The following is a 23,223-nucleotide window of genomic DNA, read 5'->3' as shown; positions in this document are numbered from 1 at the left end:
CCTGTGATTGACAGGCTAAGCCCCGCCCCTCTTCCCCCAACGGCAGCTGCCATTGGCTCCTAAACCTTGTCCATCCGAACTTTGAAGTGCCCTCTGTTTTCTGCTCCTGTCTCCTTGCCCTCGGTACGATCTTTGAGACCGCAAAAGAGCCATCTTGTGAAACATTCCTTTATTATAAATAGATAATTTGTATAAAAACATGCTTCGTTCAACCACCGGGACGTTTCACGACCAACAGCTACTCTGTTTGTCTTCAGCCGAACACTGGCGACCGGCTAGCAATGAAGGTCGACGGACGGACGACAGGAAACAGGAACCAGAACACTTTTACAACCACCATTGTTTTCTTTTTTTGCAACGTAACGATTAGCATCACAACAAATATGGTCGGTCCCCACAATGGTATCATTATTAATATTATTATTATCATTATCTTTTGATCTTTTTTAATGACTTTTTTTTAAGGTTTCGGATCATCGCGAGGATCCTGATTTTTTTTTTTTTCCCCTGATGCAAAAAAAACAAAGGAATGCAGATCACATGTCCGTCCTGTCCTCAGTTTCCGCCCGAACGTTTTTTTTTTTTGTTTTTTTTTTAATGTCCTCATCTGTGGTCCTTTGGGTCCTACTCATATGGCATGGTTGGTGTAGCTGACGTAGGTGGTTTTCGTTTGCGGAACTGAAGAGGAGGAAGATGAAGAAGAGAGAGAACAGCAGGTTGGTGAAGAAAGACAAAAAGACAAACCAAAAAAACCCAGACCGACATTCAAGTCTATAAACTGACATTTATAAGATTGTGGAAAATAGGGTGGATATTGAAAACATAGCATTGCCTCACTGCGAGGGGGCGCTATGGAACATGCATGTATGTGTCTTATTATTATATGTCTGATATCGTTATGAGTAAATAGCAAAAAAAAAATAAAAAACTTAAACGGAGCCCTGTCATTGGACAACCCCAGCAGGGAGCACTATTGTGCGTCTGAAAATATCACAAGTGTACCAAAACAGCTATTAATCACTTGTTCACGGGAGATTTTTAAGATTTTTTAAAAAAAAAATAATAAAGTTGCCATTTGTTCCCTTTTTATGAAGATTATAATCTGATAAAGTGAAAAACAGTGGGCCAGAGACAGAGCCCTGTGGGACGCCGTCACGGAAAATCTTGGGATGTTTCGGTGCGAATGGACGACGGCATCTCGCATCAAAATCGAGCTCAGAGATGAGTGCTAACCGCCAGTGCTAACCGATCAGAACAGAGAAAGGAAGTGGAACCGAACGCAGGAATCGAAAGAAGCGGCGCCGTCAGATCGGAGTTTCGTCCGCACTAATGAGCGAGGGTCGGCACTTTTCTGCTGACGGCGACGGGTTCCGCCGTGAAAACCATACACAGCCTGACGCCGTCAGATCTGGTCTCAGGTGACGACCAAACACGCCGTCCAATCTTGTCTGCATGCAGCCGCTGGGGGGGGAGCGCTTTCCCATCCCGGATGAACCTTGAAAGTGTTACCCCGGGTGACGCGGAACATCAGACTAATAAAGATTTTGATTCATTAGTGCTGGTAATCAAAAACTCGGGGACTCACCTCCGGGCTGGAGGGCTGGGCACAGCTCGGTCTTGGCCTCCCCGTTGGGCCGCTCGGCTGCCAGCTGCGACAGCTTGCTGGTCATGGTCGCTGCGGTGACGACAGCCTTGAAGCTGCGCTTGCGCTTCGGGACGTTCTGCTCCGGATGGAAGAGGATGATGTAGACCTTCGGCACGTACAGCATGCCCAGAGACACCGAGGCGCTGAGGCTCAGGGACACCGTCAGTGTTGCCGTCTGGACGTACATCTGGAGGGAGCAGCCAAAAGAGGGCGGGGCCAAAAGGTAGCAGGGGCAAAAGGGGGCGGAGCCACGGGGCAGGAGGACACAAACTTTCATTACATTACTTCAAGGTCCTTTTGAAAAGTCTCTCTTTCTTCTTTGTACGTTTTTGGAAATGTTTTATTTTGTAAATCCAAACAAGGTCATTATTCAAATCCCTTCCTTTTACACTGTTCAAAAATGACCTTTTTCAATGTTCTTTATTTAAAGAAAAAGTATTTTTCTGCAAACCAGATGGCTGATGCTATTAATCTTTAACGTTTAACAGTAAATTCTAGTCCTCGCTGTGTTCAAAAAAACACAACACATTCAAAAACACCTTAAGGTTGGGACAATACCTTAAACTAGTTAAGTTATTCCCTCCGGAGTTCCCTAATGCTGTTTTACACCATATGAAGGAAATCTTGAATGGTAAGGCAAATGTAAGCTGGAGCCTTATTTCAGTTTTTTCCTAGTCTCGGGGAAAAACATATTTGATATTATCACAATTCTTAGCGTTACATTACTACAAATACTGAATCGACAAACAATAGATGAGCTCCCACCAAGCCGGGAAAGGGATTCATTTAGGTATTTGTTGACAGCTTGGATGAACGGGAACAGAAATGCAGAACAGCCCAGCTTGTACGATATCAACTCTCCAAGAAATCAGGAGCGAGCGGAAAAGGAAAACAATAATAAATAAAAAATAAATACATAAAAATACATTTTATTTAAGGGGCCTTATTGATATTGGAGTTACTTCACTTTATTTTCATCTAATTTTGATCTTACCTTTATTCTAAATATTTATAGATATTCATCTGCGCTTGGTTGCTATGCAACACCCTTGTGCCCATCAATAGCCCCTAGGGGACAAATAAAATTCTTGATTCTGATTGTTGGACTGAAATAGCAAAGGCTCTGCAAATACTGTGTGAAAACATGGCATGGTTGCAACAAAAAACGCTGAACGAGTCTTTTCAATTTCATATTTATATTATGAAATATATTATAATATTTTCATAAATATTTTCATATTTAGCCTTGAGTCTTAAGGTGTGGGCCGAACTTAGACATTTCCCTGGACGTTCCCTCAGACCTTCCCTCACGTGCCGGGCACCAACCAGATTTCAGATTTTTTTTTGTAATTTATCATTTTTTTATTTTTTTAAACATATAGATTCAGAAATATATAAATATAGATTAAAAAAATAGAATTAAATTAAAAAATGTATATACACACAGACACACTCAGAAAATCTCTGACTGATTATTTAATATCTAACTATCGAATTCGGGACAGTCTGAGGATGACCTTGAATAATTAAAAGATAAAAACCTTCCTTGAAAAGGTTCTGGGTTCTGACTGAAATTGAACCTTTTATATCTCTCTTGCTGATAAACCTCCGTCTGGGGCCGTAAATCCGCCACGGCTAATTAACCACGATGAGACTTTCGACGGGACGCCGAACGCCTCATTTCGAATGAGCAGGAAGTGGTAGTTGTCCTTCAAAATAAAGCCGAAAAAAAACAAACAAACATCCGAAAAAATAATTAACCTTAGGCTGGGAGAGGCTGGGTTCACCCTGGATTGATCACAGGACCATGGATAGAGACATATAAGTATTCACCTCCTCATTAACATGGTCTCCAATGAACCTCCTACCTGTGGGAGGACAGCTGAGACCCCGAAGGGAAACTACTCTTAAAAGATATAATGGTAAAAGCAACCAGAAAACACAAAGGTAATTTGTAGTCGTTGGAAGGAATCGTTAGGATTGTAACCTCCTGTTCCCATCCCAAATAATTTGCAGAAAATCAGAAAGCATCCTTAGGAAAAAACATAGCTGGAAGAAGCAGCAGCTCATTATTAATGCGGATGTTTGTGAGGAAACTGGGGGGGGGGGGGGTGCACCGCAGAATCAGCAGCAGGACACACACACACACACACACACACACACACACACACAGGCCAACCTCTCTCCTCCCACTTTAATCGGGCCCTGCACACCTGTGAAACTCGGCAGTCTCCATGGCAACCGGCTCTAAGAAGAAGCGCCCCCTCCCCGACCAGCAGACTGACAGACAGTCTGGGGGGATCCTCGGCTGGGGGGTGGGGGGCGTGCACGGCAACAGATGGCAATTTTCAACCCATACCCCCCCCATACCCCATATCCAGCCTGTCGGATCCCGAAAACATGGCGTCTGAGAACTTCGGGAGCTACAAAGACCAGTGTGGCTGCAAGGAGACCATGACCTCATCATAACAATAATAAGTGTTATAAAAATATTGTTATCATCCCTTTAACGCCTCAATTAAACTAAGTTATGAGTAAATGTTAGCCATATTAGCAAGTAGCGACTCACTAATCTTAATGAAGTTCTTTAAGGGACGTCTCACCACAGTTCCACCGCCGGTGGACCTGGGGAACATCCATATACATCACAATCATTTCATCACGTGTCCAATTATTGTTTTGGAAAAGAAAGAAGCGTCATCTGTTAGCTGCTAGCTGAACGGTGGATTCTTGTAGTCGTGCACCAATCGCTTCGCAACCAGCGATGACACACAAAACAGAAATAAACAGTAGCTTAACTCTTAACCTGCATCTGATATTGGTGTGCTAACAAAGGGGATAATCAGCATGCTAATCAGTGTAGCTAATATTAGCATTTTGGGAGGCTGAAGCAAAGGCGTCTGATTTTTTGGACCACCTGATGTACCATTTCACAAGCAGATGTTCCCATGGAAACGCTGAAGATACAAACACTCAACAAAGTTGGTTTGAAAACAAATAAATAACCTTTTGGAATAAACAAAAGGATCCACAACTAAACACTTTGATCTCAAAAGTAAAACAAAACTTCAAAACACTGATCAAAAGGATAATTTGATATAAAAAAAAACAATCAAACATCAGGACACTTTGATGTCAAACAACTAAAGCGCAGACATCAAAGAAACAAGTACTTGGATATGACACCACTTAAATGATAAACAAAAATAAATTAACTCAGAATAGAACCTAAAACGTTCCCTCTCGTGACGCAGGAACCTGTGTGGTACCTGCTCGCGGTACGTTCATGCTAATTCACCCTCCTCTTAATTTTTTCTATCACTTCATTTCTTGCGAGTGGCGCCCACAGAACCCAACCAATCCCGTCAGTTCCATTTCGGACCCCATCTCTTGGCTCTTTGACCGTACTCTAGTTAGAAAGTTAACTAGTAAACCTCAGTGCAGCACTCTTCTGACCACTCACCCGCTCTGCCGACTGCGCCGTGCCAAAGAAGATGGGGATGAAGGCCAGCCAGATGATGCAGGTGGTGTACATGGTGAACCCGATGGGCTTCGCCTCGTTGAAGGTCTCGGGGACACCGCGTGTCTTAATGGCGTAGACGGTGCACGTGACCATCAGCAGGATGCTGTAGCCTAACGAGCAGATGAGCGACAGGTCGGAGATGTCGCACTTGAGGACGCCACGGGCGTCGGCTGGATCCTGCGTGCGCTGCTCGCCGTAGTCCACGAAGGTGTGAGGCGGGTCGGCGGCGAACCAGGCCAGCACGCCAAGCAGCTGCACCGAGATGAGCGAGAAGGTTATGACCAGCTGGGAGGCGGGCGAGATGAAGCGTGGCGCCGCCACCACCCTCTTGCCTTGCTCGAAGATGCGGTGGATGCGGTTGGTCTTGGTGAGGAGGGCGGCGTAGCTGAAGCACATGCCCAGGCCTAGGAAGATACGGCGGAAGGAGCAAACCACCACATCCGGTGCCGCGATCATGGGGAAAGTGACCACATAGCACAGGAAGATGCCCGTGAGTAGCACGTAGCTCATCTCGCGGCCCGACGCCCGCACAATGGGGGTGTCGTTGTAGCGCACGAAGGTAACGACGACAAAGGTGGTGGCCACAATGCCCAAGATGGAGATGAAGACGGGTACCAGCGCCCATGGTGAGTTCCACTCCAGCTTGATGATGGGTATGTCCTGGCAGCCGGTCCGGTTCCGGTCGGGACGCTTTTCATACGGGCAGAGCTCACAAGAGAACTCGCTGGCCTGGAAGTGGTAGCCCTCACAGCGTTCGCAGTGCCAGCAGCAGGGGGCGCCCTTTACCACCTTTTTCCGCTCGCCTGTCTTGCAGGGGTGGCTGCAGACGGACGCCGGCACGGAGGCGTCCCCGGCTGTCCACCGGAGGGACTCCATCTGTAGGGGGCAGCAGAACCAGAGTTGTTAGTAGGATTAAGATCCGAGCAACCTACACTGTTAGCTACACTGGCTAGCTACATTTGATAGCTACGCTAGTTGGCTACACTAGCAAGCTACTCTGGCTAACTCCAGGTGGCTATAGTTGCTATCTACACTATGTAACTCTACTATGTGACTACACTACCTCGCTACACAATCTAGGTCCCCTGGATCGCTCCACTATCTGGGTGTGCTAGATAGCTGGGCTAGCTACCTATACCCTATAACTCCGAAATCTGGCTACATTAGATAGCACCGCTATGTGGTTACACTAGCAGGCTACACTGGCTAACACCTGGTGGCTACAGTTGACGACTACATTATGTAGCTCCACTATCTGGCTACACTTGCTGGTTGCACCATGTAGCTCCTCTATCGGGCTACACTTGATGGCTACACTAGTTAGCTACTCTATCAGGCTAAACTGGGTAACAGCAGGTGGTTACAAATAAAAAAGGGAGGTTATAGTTGCTGACTAGAGTATGTAGCTCCACTTTTTGCATATATTGCCTAACTACACAATAGAGGTCCCTTAGATAACTCCACTATCTGGGTACATTAGATAGCTACACTAGCTTCCTACACAAGCTATCTACACCATGTAGCGCCACCACCTGGCCACACTACATTACTCCGCTGTCTGGCGACACTAGAAAGATACACTGACTAACAACTGGTGGTTACAGTTGCTGGCTGCACTATGTAGCTCCGCTATCGGACTCCAGTTACTGGCTATACTATGTACCTCCACTATCTGGCCACACTACCCAGCTGCACAATGTAGGTCCACTAGATAGCTATACTATGTAGCTCCACCACCTGGCGCCACAAGATAGGTACACTAGCTGGGTGCACTATGTACTGCCACCTTGTGACTATACTAGCCGGCTCTACAACTTGTTGTGGGCGGTTCTTACATCTAAATGCAGCTGATTGGTCCAGTGTCCGATGACCTTGTACTCCGCCGTTGACCGGTTGTTGATCTGGTATTGAAAAATGTCATATCGCCCCGGAGCGTCGCCATTCTCGTTGAAGGTGACGGGTGTTCCGGCGCTTCCTGTTGAGACACAGATCAGAGAGAGAGACACCAGGGTTTCAACAACTGCCTGCACGGTAGTAACATTATAATAACACAGTAATAATGCGTTTATAGAGCAGCTTGGTTCCTGGCTCTGACATGCTGCTTTCACGCCAGCTGGATGCCGGCATGCACCTCCTCCTGGCATCAAAGATCTGGGCAGCTGCAGGAACAGCTGGTAAAAAAATATTCAAAACCACAGACACCAAAACAAACTCCAGGATATAAAACAAATAACCAAACTATTAGCGAGGAACCCTACCCAAAAATCTGCAAGAAATTTTAAAAAAGCAACTAATAAATAATAATAGTAAATAATATTCACCTAAAATTAATATGTATATATATACAGTATCAACACACATATATGTATGTATGTGTATATGAAGTATTTATATATAATTATTTTATTATGACTATCCAATTTTTTCACAGAATGAAGGACTTCAATATATAGACATAGTATCTATTCATATTGAGTATATACTGTACATAGTATAGATGAAAGATATGCTATGATACTAGATAAAAATAATTGAAAAAATTGACAATATTAGTTCTTCGGTCCATGTTTTATTGAGAGAGTTATTCAATTCCTTGTTCAAATATATTTCCGAGACATGAAGTGCCGCAGCAAGCAGAACATGCCCCACCTCAGATAAGCGGATTGAGGCTTGTAATTGGTGACTGCTTGCTTCTGTCTCTCCTGATATATGAAATATAAAATTTTGAGACACTTTTTTCTATACATTTTCATATTTTCCATACTCAGGCTAATGTATTTAATATTTGTTTGTTGCATATTTAGCTTTGATGATTGCAAAAAATTACAAATTAATGCAAGGTGAGGCAGACTGGGGGGTCTTGATGACTGAACTTGAACTTGATGATTCATCTTTTTTTGTTTATTCTTTTGTTGAACGGCCTGCATTGAAAATAGTGGAGCGTTATAATAAAACAGTTTCAAAAATGGCCCATATTAAAATTCATGATTTCACAACCACTGTTGGACCACTAATTTAAAGGCAAATAGATCTGCAAATCTAACTCTAATCTATATATATGTGTGTGTGCGTGCGTGTGTGTGTGTGGGGGGGTGTCTGTGTGTGTATATATATACATACAGACATATATAAATTGATATGTTCCATTTATCTCCAGTAAATACATATATTGAATATACGAATATATATTATAATTGGACATAGAAGAAAGTCATGACAAAATATACATGTTTGTGTATATCTACACTATATCTATCTAAGAATTTGATCATTCATAAAATGGTGAATGAAGAATAATTTTGTTTAAAAAATAAAGATAAATATGATTATTTGAGTTCTCTGTTGTTCTGTTCTAAGTTCATCTGATGATTTTCATATTTCAGAAAAGTGCAAATCATAACGTTGATTCACATGACGCCTCATGATGAAGTCATAGGTTCAAATAGGTTCTCTCCTGTACAAAAATAACCATTTAATACATTTAGAATTCATGAAACGCTATTTAAAAATTGGAAATAATAATTAAAAATAAGATGTGTTTTTTTTTTTAATATTTCAACCTCGATTGGAGATCTTTAACCCGGCCTACCCACCCATCCACCCACCCTCAAACAGCCTCCATCCTGCAGAATGAGACGCTTTCAGAACCCCGCACTTTATTTTTATCCCCCAGTGGCGCTGCGTTTGCGGCCAGGGGGCGAAATTTGATGGGGGGGGGGGGATCCAGAGCGGATGAGAGCAGGAGGCGGGGGCGGGATGGGGGAGGGATGGGGGTGACAGCGCTAAAGAGAAGAAGAAGGAGGGGAAAAAAAAAAACAGGCCGATAATGAAGTGAGTGGGTTTCCGTTTGTGTTCTCCTTCCCCCGGTTCCCTCCCTTGGTCCAAGGAAAGCAGCGCAAATCACATCAGCGGGGGATGAATCACCGCTCGCCGCCTGGGGACTGCCGACACACACACACACACACACACACACACACACACACACACACACTCACACACACACACACAAACACACACATGCTGGAAGGATTGTGTTTGCACAAAATTAGAGCACAACACAATGAGGGGGCTCACAGACACAACAAGAAAATGCATGTGTGTGTGTGTGTGTGTGTGTGTGTGTGTGTGTGTGTGTGTGTGTGTTTAATATATTAGATCAACATGGAATGATACTTTAGAAAGAAAGAATCCAGGAATTCGGATGGAGGGGCTGGAGCCAATCACAGCTAACACTGTGGTAGGGGGCGGGGTTTAACTGGGACAGATCAGCTGTCAATCATCCAACCACTCACCTGCTCATTTGCTGACAATTATTTGTTTATTTATGTATTTATCTATTTATTTTGGCCTGTGTTAGAACATGGAAAATCCAGTCCTGACCTCTGACCTCTGATACCGCCCACCGCAAATTCACCGCATATCAAGATGTTGTTCTTCCCTGACGCGAGGACGCTGATGGGTGACGACAAACAAGGAATAATGAGCGTCCGAGCGCCGACAAGCCCGAGCGGCGTGCTAATGTGAGCTCGCAGTGGAGGCGTGGGGGGGGAGATTATCGCGGCTGAATGGATCAGCTGACAGGGACCCCATCCCCACCCCCCCACCCCACAGAGAGCCTGATTGATGGAAGACGGGGGAGCTTTGCGTTCGGTTCCAGCTGTGACATCTCACACGTGTCAGCGACCTGAAAGGAAAGATCACTTCCTGTCGGGCGGGGGGGCAAACAGAGCAAAATCACTCTAAAGGGGACAATTGGTGGTTCTCTCCAGGTTCTCATTCCACTTCAAAAAGTTCACTATCAGACCTGCATATTTTACAGCCAGTTATTCCGTTCATGTTTGGACGTTAGTTTTTTTCTTACATTGGGACGAACGTAAGTACATCCATGATGTGGGTGCCTAGACTGAGATGAATCATGCAAAAGAGAAGTTGACGCCAAATGCCACTAAGGCCACTAAATATTTAGTTAGAGAAGTCAAAGGTAATGCAGGGTTCAATTATTATAATTTGAACTGTTGCGACGTGCTCAAACGTGGAGGAGCATACAAGTACTTGTCTGATGAAGAGTGCGCAAGGGAGTCCCTAAACTGCAAACTTTTTTTACAAAACACACCCAGAAATGCAGCCGTCAAGTACCGTCATGTGTTTTTACATGAGATAACTTCAGAAAAAAACTTCAGAAAAAATGTTCTCAGTTATGACGTTCAACAAATCCAGATCCAGATCCTCCATCATTGATGACCATCTCTTAGCTGCCCTTCGCAAATCCACTTCATTGGTTCTGATTTTGACACACTTGGTCAACCCCGAGCCAGATCAGATTTCTTCCGCTAAACAAGCAACTGAAAAAAAAATCAAAATCACTTTTTGCTTTTCGCTTAAAGTCGATCAATTCCATAACATACTGCAAAATCTGTGGCAGCTCCTGACAAAATTATTAAATTTGCAACGATGACTAATGTTACCCATTAAATTGGTACATAACAGGGGACTAGACATTTGTCACAATTTACGTTTTTTCTTGTCAAAATGACATAGTAATACAACTTGAAATCAATGGGTAGCAATTTAAACACCTAAATGTTCCCCCTAGCGACCGTGTTTATATTTTATTATTTACTTTAAAGCTTATGGCCCTCCAAACATTCTTATTAAACTTTATTATACTCTTATAAACTCTTTATATACAATTATAACTTCACATTTATATAATTTATGTGGAATGGACGAGGCAAGATGCTGAATGCTTCCTATGCCCAGGAGATGCAGACTATGATGCTAATGTTGCTGAGCCAATTTGAAACCAGGATACTATTCTTGCGGCGATTCTATTGTAAGTCGCTTTGGATAAAAGCGTCTGCCAAATGCAATGTAATGTGATGTAATGTAATGTAATGTAATGTAAAGGATGCGGTACATCATGCTCTGATTGGTTGTTGTCTGAGAAAATGCTTATTTGACCATAAAGATATATGAAAAAATAAATATATAAAAATAAATTTATACTGTAAAGCCGCAGTAGTATTGTCCTAATATATGCGGTATTTTTAAATAAAATTAAAAAAAAAAAATTCACATCAGAGTCTATAAGAGATGTTTGAAAATGCCCCCGAAAAATTTACAGAATATTCTTATTATTCTGATAACCAGCAGCAGCTCATCAAAATTTAAAATGTATTTTACTGCCTTTTTGCAAAGAATTTTGAGCAGCATTAACTTTAAGCTATTGTTTCTCATACGGCCCCTTGAAAAATTCCTTGTCAAATGAGAAGATGAACAAGTTGGATGATTGACAGTTGAGTATGTGATTGACAGCTGACCTGCCCAGTTAAATCCTGCCTCCTGAACCCCTGAACTCTCCTGTTCAGTCAGCTTTGTTTCTGATAATCTTTCTCCAAGTCTCAGAGACAAGAGTGGTAAATTGTTATGAAATGAAACAGGGTTCACACACACACACACACACACACACACACAGAGCACTGAGGTTCTAGCTGTTCTCCTGCACATCAGAACCGGCCTGTCGCTGTGGGTTCTCCTTCTCTGCTCCTGCTTTGTTCAGCAGTTTGAGAACAGGTGCGTATTTGAAGCGAAGCCTCAGCGGGGGACGAGCGTTCCCCCCACTGCTCCCCCCGCCGCCTCCACCCATCACTGATCTGATTCCTGCAGCTCTGCGGGGTCAGTCACGCCGCAGCTCCCCCCTCCTCCCACTCCCCGAAAATGGCAACAACAAGCTTTTATCGCCTCTTAGTAAGCATCTGCTGTCCGAAAGAATCAGGGGGGAGTCCAGCTGACACCACGCCCCCCCCGCCTCCCCTGCCCGACCCCCCTCCTCCCCCCGCGCCCCATTTGAGGCGGAACGTGGCGGCAAAGGTTGCCGCGCCGGCTAATGCGCTAACATTAGCGGCGAGCGTCTCGGTCAAACCTTACGCTAAAAATAATCACGCGGGGGCCGGAGGAGCACGGCTCAGTGGGCGATTAGACCCCTCGGCCACCGTCGCCGCTGAGCGCCACTTTGTTCTGCATTCATTTAATACACGGGATTATGGGTAAGAAAAAAAAAAGGGGGGGGGGGAGGGGGGGTCAAGATGAAGATGAAGACGAAGATGATGAGAAAGGGCCAGGCGTTCGGAGAAGTGAAGCAGAAGAGGACGCTAGAGTTTGATTTGTGCCGACGTGTGATGTATGTAGAGGTTCAGCCGAGCGTTTGCTTCACGGATTCACCCGGGAAGGTCCTGAACACGGTGTGATGCATTCAGGGGCTCGGTGCATATGTGTGTGTGTGTGTGTGTGTGTGTGTAAGAACGAGCTCAATCAGCCGCAAAACGCACATGAGCCACATGCTGCCGGAACAGGACGCGGCGGCGGCGGCGATGCACGTGTGCACAAGCTGTGACCGGGACTCGGATCAAAGCACCCCCCGAAAAAAATTCAGCCATTGTGTATGTGTGTGTGTGTGTGTGTGTGTGTGTCATAATCCACCACATACACACACAAAATTAATCAACAAACCCCGTCACAGGAACAACAACAAACCCCTGAAGCAGTGACTGCTATGTTTCCTTCCTCTCCATTCTGGGTGTTTCCTTCCACACAAGCTCCAACCCCCCCAGGGCACCATGAAAGCCGGCAAGGAGCGAAAGTCCCTGGATTATAGACTCGATTAGGATTATTGTTAATCTGATAAACACACTTAACTTTGATGTGTGAACCTAACAACATGGGGATGTTCCCTCATCACCATGTTCCATTGCTCTCATGTCCCCTGACTTGTATGTTCTCTCACCCCAAGGTTGTTTTCTGTCATCTCTATGTTCCACCTTTGTGTTCCTTTATCATTATGTTCCTTATGTTCCTTCACCCAGTATTCCCTGAGCTGTAAATTCCTGCACTTCTATTTTGTTTCACTCCATGTTCCCTTGGGTGTATGTTCCTGCACCACTATTTCCGTCACCCTATGTTCCCTGAGATGTATGTTCTCTTACCCAAAAGCTCGATTCTGCCTCTATGTTCCCTGTATGCCCTGCACCCCTTTATGCCGTCACCCTATGTTCCCTCGGTTGTATGTTCCTTCACCACTATGTTCCCAAAGTTGTGTGTTCTACCACCACTCTTGTCGTTCGGTGTTATGTTCCATCACCTTAGGCTCTATGTTCCATTACCCCGTGTTCCCTGAACTGTCAGTTCTTTTACCCCAAGGTTATGTACTGTCTCTATTTTCCTTGAGCTTTATGTTCCTTCACTACTATGTTTTGTAACACAATGTTCTATCAGCTGTATGATCCTCCACGACTATGTTCCATTACTCCATTATGTTCCCAAAGCTTTGTGTTCCTTCACCACTATGTTCCTAAGGTTGTATGTTCTTCAGCCCATATTCCCTGAGTTGTATGTCCCTAGACCACGATGCTCCATCACCCTGAGTTCCCTTAGTTGTATGTTCCTTCACCACTATGTCCCAGAGGCTGTGTGGTACTTTTCATTAGGTTGTGTGCGCCATCACCTTAGGTTGTATGTTCCATCACCCCATTTTCACTGAGCTGTGTTCCCTTACCCCAAGATTATGTTCGATTTTGACGTTCCTTGAGCTGTGTGTTCCTTCACCACTATGTTCCCTCAGTTGTATGTCCTTCACTACCATGTTCCCTCAGCTATATGTCCACCACTATGTTCGCTTTGCCCCTTTGTTCTTGGAGCTGTGTGTTTCTTCACCACTCTTCATTAGGTTGTATGTTCCATCATCTCTATGTTCCCTGAGCTGTATGCTCCTGCAACACTATGTTCTGTCACCCCATGTTCCCTCAGCCATATGTTCCTGTACTACTATGTTCCATTGCTGCAGTATTCCCTCACCCCATGTTAAGTTCAGTCACCCCCTGCTCCCTCAGTTGTATGCTCCTTTGCCACTGTGTTCCATTGACTCCCTGTTCCCTCAGCTGTACTTTCACTCACTCCAAAGTTCACTCAGCTGGATTTTTGTCTTTAGCTCTTGGATCCGTTGTCTATGTTCCCTCAGCGGTACATATCTCAACCTTATGTTCCACTTGGTCATATGTTCCTTCAAATCCTGGTACCCTTGGTCCCATGTTCCTCATTCCAGTGTTCCCTGAACTCTATTGATGAACATAATATGTTCCTTCTTACCTTTATTACTTCAGTTCCTTTAATAAAATGTTCCCTAGACATAAGGAGATGAAAAGACAAGGGTGGAAAAAAGGGTTCTCCATCATTTTGACTTGGAGAGAGCAAAACACCAGATATGGTTTTGGTTTATGAATCACCACGGTGACGCAGCACGCATGCACACACACACACACACATACATACACAAACAAACAATCAAGAAAACAAACACTGCGGCTTCCGACTTCACCACCCGCTCTCCGTCAAACCATACACAACCCAGTGTGAACACTGACGTTGTTGCTGTGGTGACGACTATGTGCCAGCCGGGGGGCCTTTATTTTTAAACGCTGGTGTCTCAGGGGTGAGAATCGATGGCGTCTTACTGAGCCACGCACCTCGCGTGCCTCCCTTCCTCTTCCTCGTGACGGACAGGGAACCAGCTAGCGAAGCATGTAATCTACTAAAAGCTTCAGCATTTGGCGGTGGCTATTTCTGGGAGGGTCAGCATCATGTGCCCCCCCCCCCCCCCTTCCCCCCTCCCCGCACCGTCTTTTGTTGTCTGGACCAAACTAAGTGAGCGTCCCGCTACTGGGTTCGTTCCCAAAGTGGTGCTAATATCCATGGAGATGAGTGGCGTCCTGGACATGATGTTATTTTGGTCTCCAATTTCCCCCCAAATCTGCCTTTTAATGCCCCCTCCCGTTCCACCCACCCCCCCCAGCAATTTCGAGCAGCCATTTTCAGACCGATCTAGCCCATTTTCGTCACTGACGGAACGCTCCCTGCCCACGGATGACGGAGAACTGAGGAAACCGTTCAAGCATGGATGTTCTCCCAACATTGGGATCCCAGTGTTCCAGTGTTCCATAAATACCAAGCTCTCTAAACATAAACATGCAAAACTGCATTTGCTCAACATTAGGATCAAGTGATCTCGTGTTCCAGTGATACTACATTCCCTCAACATTAGCATCCCGACGCTCCGGTGTTCAACAAATGCTATGATGCCTAAACGTAGGGATCCCGATGTTGAGGTGTTCAATAGATACTGTTGTCTCTCAATATTAGCATCGCAACGCTCCAATATTACATAAATGCTACATTCTCTTACTATTAAAATCCAAATATTATGGTGCTCCAACAAAACTACGTTACCTCTATATTATCATCTGTACACTCTGCCTATGTAGTAAACTACGCTGCCAAAACATAAGGATCCCGATATTCTGGTATTCCATAAATGCTATGTTCTCTCAACATTAGGATCCAAATGTTCCACCAAAGCTACGTTCCTTCAATATTAAAATCCAAATGTTCTGGTGTTCCTACAAAGCTGTGTTTCCTCAAGCCCTAGTTTGATTGGCCAATGTTCCACCAGCACTGTGACCCTTCACGCTATGTTCCCTAAATCCCATGTTTCCTCAATCCAAAGTCCCATTAGGTTTATGATCCCTGTGTTCTCTCGGACTCATGTTTCCTAATTCCTCCTTTCCCTCAGTCCTGCGTTCCCTTGTCTCCACTTCCTCACACATTCCCTATATTCACCCTCCATTTCATCAGCCGAAACCGGCTTATTCATCATTTATTAACGTTTTTTAATCAAATGTTAGAACCTCGAAACTAAGAGCCCCCCTTCGGTTCTGTGAATCCAGAAACGTTCTCCTCTCTGGTAAATAACCAGTTTATGACGCCTCGGAGGCGTCACACAGCCACGATGTTTTCTTCCAAAAAAAAAAAAAAAAAAAACCTCCAGTTTAACTGAGCACAGATTTACCGCCGCTCTTTCCACGGCTAATGTATTGTTAAACGTCTCCTCCGCCCGCAGAAATAACATTCACCGGCTCCTCGCATCCATCAGCCCGACACGCTGAGATGAATCCCAGAGAGCCCCGGCGCCACTCCCTCTGCTACCCCCGTCCCTTTCATTTCATCGTCCCGCATCAGGCCGCTTGGCAGGTAGATCGGGAAATTATTCAAATTGAATTCATCCCAGGGTGGGAGGGGCCGGAGAGGAGGTTCTATAGGCATGTGTGAATTATTAAAGTTGCCAGGGGATAATAGTTGGAGGGAGGGGTTAATCCACGGGAAGGGGGAAGGATGTTGACGGTGGAGGGGTTCTGGCAGCGCTAAGGCGGAAGGGGTTTTTCGGTGTGAAAGCGGCGGCAAAATGTAACAAAACAAAAAATGGGGGACAGCAAGAAGCTGACGGGCGTGAGGAAACATGTTTGTTCATTCATTCATTCATTCATTCATTCATTCATTCATTCATTCATTCATTCATTCATCATCTATACCACATAGACCATCATCTGACCCCAGACTGGTCAGATATCGAGACATTCACGCCCTTATTTGTATTTCCTCAAGGCAAGCAGTAAGCCTCAGCTTGCAAATTTCATTCGTTCATTGACTCAGTTCACAAAACAAATCAGTTTTTCCCCATTGATATCAGTGTAAATCCTACTGGTGCGTTCTCAAGCACCCCCCAAAAAAACATACTTTTATGGCTTTATTTGTGGCAAAAAAACAGACAGGAATTAAAGATAACTTTAATTATTGCTGTGCTTTTGGTGTTTTCACTTCTTGCCAGCACGTCCTTCACTAAAACAACAAAAGTCAAGCCTTCTTGGATATAAAACCCTCGCTAACGCTATCTCCAGCAACCTGTCTTTTATTAATCCAAACTAACAATGGCTTTTCTACTTCTTCTAACACTTGAGACTTTCACTTCATTAATGTAGAGACCCATTTAGCCAAATCAGCAACCTTTAGCGTAACTTTGTTCTTCAGGATTGTACAGTTGACACAGCCATGTAGTAGTGCATTGCTATGAAACCATATAGTTATCATAATTCATATCAAAATGCATTTGCAGAAATCATGATACCTATATGCTACCATACTTGGCAAGATCAGTAACACGAACACAACACTCAGGTTTAGCTATTATTTCCTTTTTCAGATTGACTGTAATTCTTATCTCCTTCTTAACACCACTAGCACTCGGACACTTAACTTTTTTGTGAGCTATAATGAGGGCTAGCTTAGAAAAGTCACAACAATGAACAATGTAAACAAAACAGACTAGCTCGCACTATTGCTGCTGTGCAACAAAATCACTCCGCGGAAAACCTGTGACTTCGACGGCGCGTTCGTGTACCGAAGCTTGTTTGCAGTGCGACTCAAAATTTGATCGCAAACTCTGTTAGCAGGTCAACTTATTCGCTATCAGGGGTGTTAACAAGCTGAGGTTCTGCTACACAAACATTAATCCTTTCATTGACACATCTGAGCAATTCAGGGTCTCAAATGAACCTCATACATGTTTTGGGACTGCGGGAGGAACCCAGAGAACTTGGAGGAACAGCATGCAGACACGGGGGAGAACATGGAGGAAGACCCCAGGGGACCTTCTTGCAGAACAGAGACTCTGCTACATGTTTTGGAGTACAGAACCCAAAGTGGAAAGGAATAAGTCAGTGGAGAACATCTGAAAATGATCAAGGGTTTGACAAATGTTGGGAAGCAGGCGTATGCTAACTTCTCCGGTGGCATGTTAGCACGCTGGTTAGGTTGTTACTCTTGATATGCCTCTTACTAAATGGGTACTGGACTAAATGGGTACCGTTGATGTTTGGATTAGGCAACGCAAGAAAGATCCGCCCTCGCACGCTACGGCGGCCATCTTACCATTGAAGTTGACAGTGCGAATGTGGGCCAGCAGCTCCTTGCCGTCGATGTTCGCCATGCGGGCGCATAGTCCCGGCGTGCCAGCGCAGAGGTGGCGGTGCATGCGGTGCAAGGCGTGCGCCATGGCGTAGACGGCGTCCATTACGAACTGTACCTTCCCCTCCTGCTCATAGATGGAGTCCCGGCTGACCTTCTCCAGGCCTGGAAGACAAACAGAGAGGTGGAGCTGAGCTGGGTTGGGGCGTGGTCACGAACAATAGAACTCCATCCGGCATCCAGAGCTTCAATAACTCAAGAGTCCAGTTCTGCATCTCTTCCTTGAGTTCTAAAACACATCTTTGGACCCCCGGAGAACATTGTTTCAGGCTTCTCAGTTTGGACGAATATTCACTCATTTATTATCAGGGGGACGGAGCCAATAAACGGTCACGTAGGCGAGCGGTGGGGTTTGATTGGACAGGTAAGTTGCCGATCATCCCACCATTCCCTCGCATTTGGACAATATGGAGTCTTTAATGAACCTGTCAACTGTTTACGAAGAGAATATTTGTTTGTTTGTTTAGAAGTTTATTAGGACAGCGTACAAATACATTAAGCACAGAGGCAGAGATGTTTGTACCAGATTATAGCTCATAGCTAATTTCCATCTGTAGTCCTGAACAATACAAATATAAAACTGTATAAAATAGACAATGTATATAAAATATACAGATAGGCAATAAAATAACTATGCAATATATAAACAGGCAATAAAATATGTAATTTGCAAGTTGAAATTGCTATTGTTGTGATATTGTTGTGATATTGTTACTTTGGTCATCTGAGGGCCATCAGATGTTATCCATGAGTAACATCTGATGGCAAAATGCCCGTCTGGCATTGTTAGTGTGGAGAGAACCTTGGCAGGAGAACTTTGGCAAGACCACTTCGGCAGGAGAACCAAGACAGGAGAACATAAAAATGGAAACAAGAGACAACTTGGATTATAGCAAATGCAGGAGAACCTGAGCAAGGAGAGAACCTCAGCAGGAGAACCTGGTGAAAACCCAAGTATTAGAACCTGGAACCTCCCCTTCAGATTGATAAATGCTAACGGGGGCTACATGTGACATCACAGAGGTCATGACATAATTTCGTGTTGTGTCTTTGTGCAGATTTAACGTGACGGCGTCGAGCTGCCAGGCAGGCAGGCAGGTACCTCGGCAGGGATGGCGGGGTGGCAGCGAGCAGAAAGGAACACATTCCTTACCAGCGACATCGTTAGCATAAAAACAATTCTGGTGGCTCCACTTCATTAGCATGATTTAATAACGGCCGCCTCCGTCATCTTTCATACAAAAACAGTGTTCCGCCTTTTACCTGCACAATCCTGAGTAATTACACTTATTAGGGTGGCGGTGGCGGCAGCAGCCCCAAGAAGGCGGTGGCCGGACGCTCCGTCAGAGGACCAGACTTCTCTGGATTAATCGAAGCCTTGAAATGAAATCCAATTTAATTTTAATGGCGGCGGGTGTTTGGGGAGGGGTGCGGGGGGCAGCAGTGAGGGAGGGGTACAACGCCATTTGCTTCTACGGTAAAGACTGATTGCACGTCGGCACGGCGGCAATGAATCAAGGCCAAGCGGTGAGAGGAAGATGTCAAAGCAGCGAGGCGGTTACGAGACAAACGGCCCGGTGGCGGCGGCGGTTAAGGATTGTCTTGGAACTACTTCACCGTTGAAGAACACCAACTTGTTCCAGAGCTGAGGATTCAGGAGGGGTTCCTGAACGCAGCGCTCGGAGCATAGAGGGCGAGCTTGACCTGTGGCGGCGTGGCATTCAGAGATGCACGCTGGTGGACTCCAGGGGGCCAGGGGTCGTCTGAAGTTTAGCCTCGTAGAAGGAAGTTTCCACATGTGTTCTCGCCTATGGTTCTCTCAGGGTTCTCCTGAGTGGGTTCTCCTCTTGTTCTCCTACCTAGGAAACTTTCACCATGTCACGCTGGATCACATTTACCGATTCCCACGGATTCAAAGGCACTAACCAGTCCACCGAAATAACTGGAGGGTCAGTGTCCTTGCCCAAGGACACTTTGGTATACAGACAGGGAAGCGAACCATCAACCTTATGATTGAGCGGATGCCCCACTCTACCAGTCTGACATTCCTGTCAGGAGGTTGAACTCCAGACTCTTAACCTATGGCCTCTGATCTGATCACTGCTATCAAATATATTGGGTCGGGTTGCCAAAGTGATGTCTGTTTGTCGCTCCAATCCATCGCTTTGAGCCAAAATGTCTGCCATCGTTCTGACCAACCCCATCTCATCCGGCCTCACCAACATTTCGCCAACTCCGAAGGGAGAAAAGGAGGGGGAAGCAAACACGCGTTTGACGGCGCGGTGACCGAAATGCTAACGAGACCCGATGAGTGATGGAATGCGGCGGCGGCGAGGGAGGATGGTTCCATCACAGCTGCCGGCATTTGATTAACACATCACTTACGCCGCAAATTTAATTCCTCGCCTGCAGGATGGACGAGTTGCCGACTCCCCTGTCACCCCCCGTGGGCCCCCTTCTGTTTCAATTAGATCTGTAAATTGGATAAACTGTAAACTAATGACTCGGTTCGGGTCAGGGGGTCTGCGGGGAGCAGGGGGGGGGGGTTAGCGGGGGGTGCAGATGTTGCGATGGGAAGGGAGAGCGGGGGAGGTGGGGGGAGCTGAGGGGAGCAGCTGTCGCACTCCTGACTCCATTTACCTGAATAACTGGCTCAGTGGCACATCGGTATCACTTGTCTGTGATTCATTAGCGGGCCGTTATTCTTCATGGTGATACAACTCTTGAGTCCTGCAAGCCTGACAGAACCTCATTCGCGAGTCGTCGCTGACAATTAGTTATACTACACTACTAGCTTCCCGCTGGTGGATTTGAAGGGGTTGAAGGCGACTCTGGGAACTGGTTACTAAAAACAGGACACAGGGAATGACGCCTACCAAATGCTCAAGTTAGGATTAATGTTTCTGAGTCCCGAGTCATGTCTGAGAACCAGTAAATGTCGGACAGTCACAGGTTCTGGTGCAAGATGAGGAAGGGAACTCAGGAGTGGACAGCAAGAGCCCTGAGTCAAGTCCAGAAGTCAACAGCAGCACCAAGTCCGGATCCGAGTACAAAGTCAAGACCTGCACACGAGTCCACAAACCAAGTTAGGAGCATCCCAGGATCCAGGCCAAGACCAGGACAAGAGGTCAGAATCAGAAGGAACTCCAAGTGCCAAAGTCCTTACTTACAGGACTCCAGAGTTAAGACAAACAAACCCAAAAGGTCCCCATCTGACCAGCAGCCATGTTTACAAGAAGAAGAACAAAATTGTTCAGATTGGCTTTCGGGTCTGCCGATGTGACAAACAGCACCGCCAAGGTCAGAAAAAAACTCACCCTTTCCTCGCAGTCTCAGACCAAAGACCAAAGAACAAGGGTGTGAGAGCGTGAGTAAACAACTGGACTTGTAACTCAAAAGACTCATGTGTCACTCGCTCAAAATCATCTGGGCCTCCACCAAAACTGTCCTGGTTGCATCACTAATAGGCCACCAATGACGGCGGCAATGTGATAATGTCAGAACTCCATGGAGCAGCACAATTGATTTTAGCGGATTTACACTCTGCAGAGATCCCTTCGAGTCTGATTCAGCCCGTTCTCCCAACGCAGCAGAACCCAGGGTCTGAGTCAAAGCCCCTGAGACTCGGCAAGAAAACTCATGCAACTGCTCGGTGACACAGGAGGTTCCAGATTGATCTGCTTATCAATACCGATCACTGACAGCAGATCAATACTTTAGCAGGAAACAAGATGGTTGGTTTTTGAGGAAGAATCACAAGTCCAAAGTCCATTTCCAGTCCAAGCAAACAAGACCAATGTGAGGAGCAGTGAGTCCATGTCAACATCACCTGACATCTCAGGGTGGATTCACCAGACCTACAAGTTGTAAGTCCAGATGTACAGGATTTAAATCCAGACCTTGACATTCCAAGTTGAGACGTACATATTCTAAGTCAAGAACTGCTTGTTCTCAGTCCAAGACTACAACTTCTGAGTCGCCATCATGAGGTGTAAAGTCCAGACCTACAAGTCCCAAGTCAAGACCTCCATGTTCTTAGGCCATTACTACAACTTCCAAGTTGAAATATACAGAGTCTAAGTCCAGAACCTAGAGGGTCCAAGTCAAGACATAGAGGTTCTAAATCCAAAGTTGAGACGTTAGTAGTAGTACTACTAGTAGTAGCAGCAGTAGAAATAATGGTAGCAGTAGGAGTACTAGTAGTGGTAGCCGGAGGTGTACAATTATTATGAGTAGTAGTAGTAGCAGTGGTAGTATTAGTAGTAGGAGTAGAATTAGTAGTAAAAGTAGTAGAAGTGGTACGGGCAGTAGTAGTACGAGTAGTGGTAGTAATGATAGTAATGGTAGTGGCAGTAGTAGTAATAGTAGAGGTAGTACTTCAATAAATGTGAAATGGATGTGAAAATCTACACTGTGAAAATGCCAGAGGACATAATAAGACGAAACAGAAGGTTGTGTGAAAGTGGGGGATGGTATGCAGGTATATGAATGTGTGTGTGTGTGTGTGTGTGTGTGTGTGTGTGTGTGTGTGTGTGTGTGTATGTGACTGTGTGTAATTACAACATTTGAAGAAAAAAGCGACACACTCCATCTAGCAGGAAATCAGGTGATCGGGGGCCTGCTAACATTATTCCCTGGCTGTGGTGGTGTGTGTGTGTGTGTGTGTGTGTGTGTGTGTGTGTGTGTGTGTGTGTGTGTGTGTGTGTGTAATTACAACATTTGAAGGCTGTTACAAAGGGACACACTCTATCAAGCAAGAAAGGAGGCTCACTAACATTATTCCCCGGCTGTGATGTGCACGTGTGTGTGTGTGTGTGTGTGTGTGTGAGAGTGTGTGTGTGTGTGTGTGTGTGTGTGTGTGTGTGTGTGTATGTACGAAGGGGTTATTGTGGAATTACCTGGGGTGCTGCTGTGACCTGCTTCTACACCCTGATCTAAACAACAATGGTGGTTGCTGGTGGAAGTACTTCCTGTTTCCACCTGGTTCCTTGAGACTTTTTTCAAAAAAAACACACAGCAGACACACGTGTGCGCATGCATGCATGCACACACACGGCAGTTTAAAAACAGCTGTTTTTATTAACAAATTCAACCATTTAAATAAAGCATCACAGCAGTTGTGGTGTAATACCATTTCCTGCCAGCA

The 23,223-nt window shown here is 45.3% G+C and overlaps 1 protein-coding gene across 3 annotated transcripts in view; it reads right to left on the bottom strand.

Annotated features, from left to right (window-relative positions):
• Nucleotides 1-573: 573 nt before the first annotated feature.
• The window catches only part of LOC147232461 (metabotropic glutamate receptor 8-like), a 54,911-nt gene continuing 32,261 nt past the window's right edge, over nucleotides 574-23,223 (bottom strand). For 2 of the 3 annotated variants that reach the window (XM_086149308.1, XM_086149307.1), the window contains exons 7-11: nucleotides 17,982-18,182; nucleotides 7,004-7,143; nucleotides 5,109-6,044; nucleotides 1,586-1,832; nucleotides 574-678 (exon numbers count right to left, since the gene is read on the bottom strand). In XM_086149308.1, coding sequence (XP_086005434.1) covers nucleotides 629-678; nucleotides 1,586-1,832; nucleotides 5,109-6,044; nucleotides 7,004-7,143; nucleotides 17,982-18,182 — 1,574 coding nt within the window. In that variant the 3' untranslated portion in view covers nucleotides 574-628. The remainder of the gene's footprint in view (nucleotides 679-1,585; nucleotides 1,833-5,108; nucleotides 6,045-7,003; nucleotides 7,144-17,981; nucleotides 18,183-23,223) is intronic. The other variant, XR_015106360.1, reaches the window with a different exon arrangement.

Source organism: Fistularia commersonii, chromosome 7 (genome assembly GCF_037954325.1).
Source record: "Fistularia commersonii isolate RoL2024-O1a breed Wild chromosome 7, RoL_Fcom_v1.0, whole genome shotgun sequence".
Lineage (NCBI taxonomy): Eukaryota > Metazoa > Chordata > Actinopteri > Syngnathiformes > Fistulariidae > Fistularia > Fistularia commersonii.
Note: the sequence above shows the minus strand (reverse complement) of the source record. Positions and strands in the feature narration are given on the sequence as shown.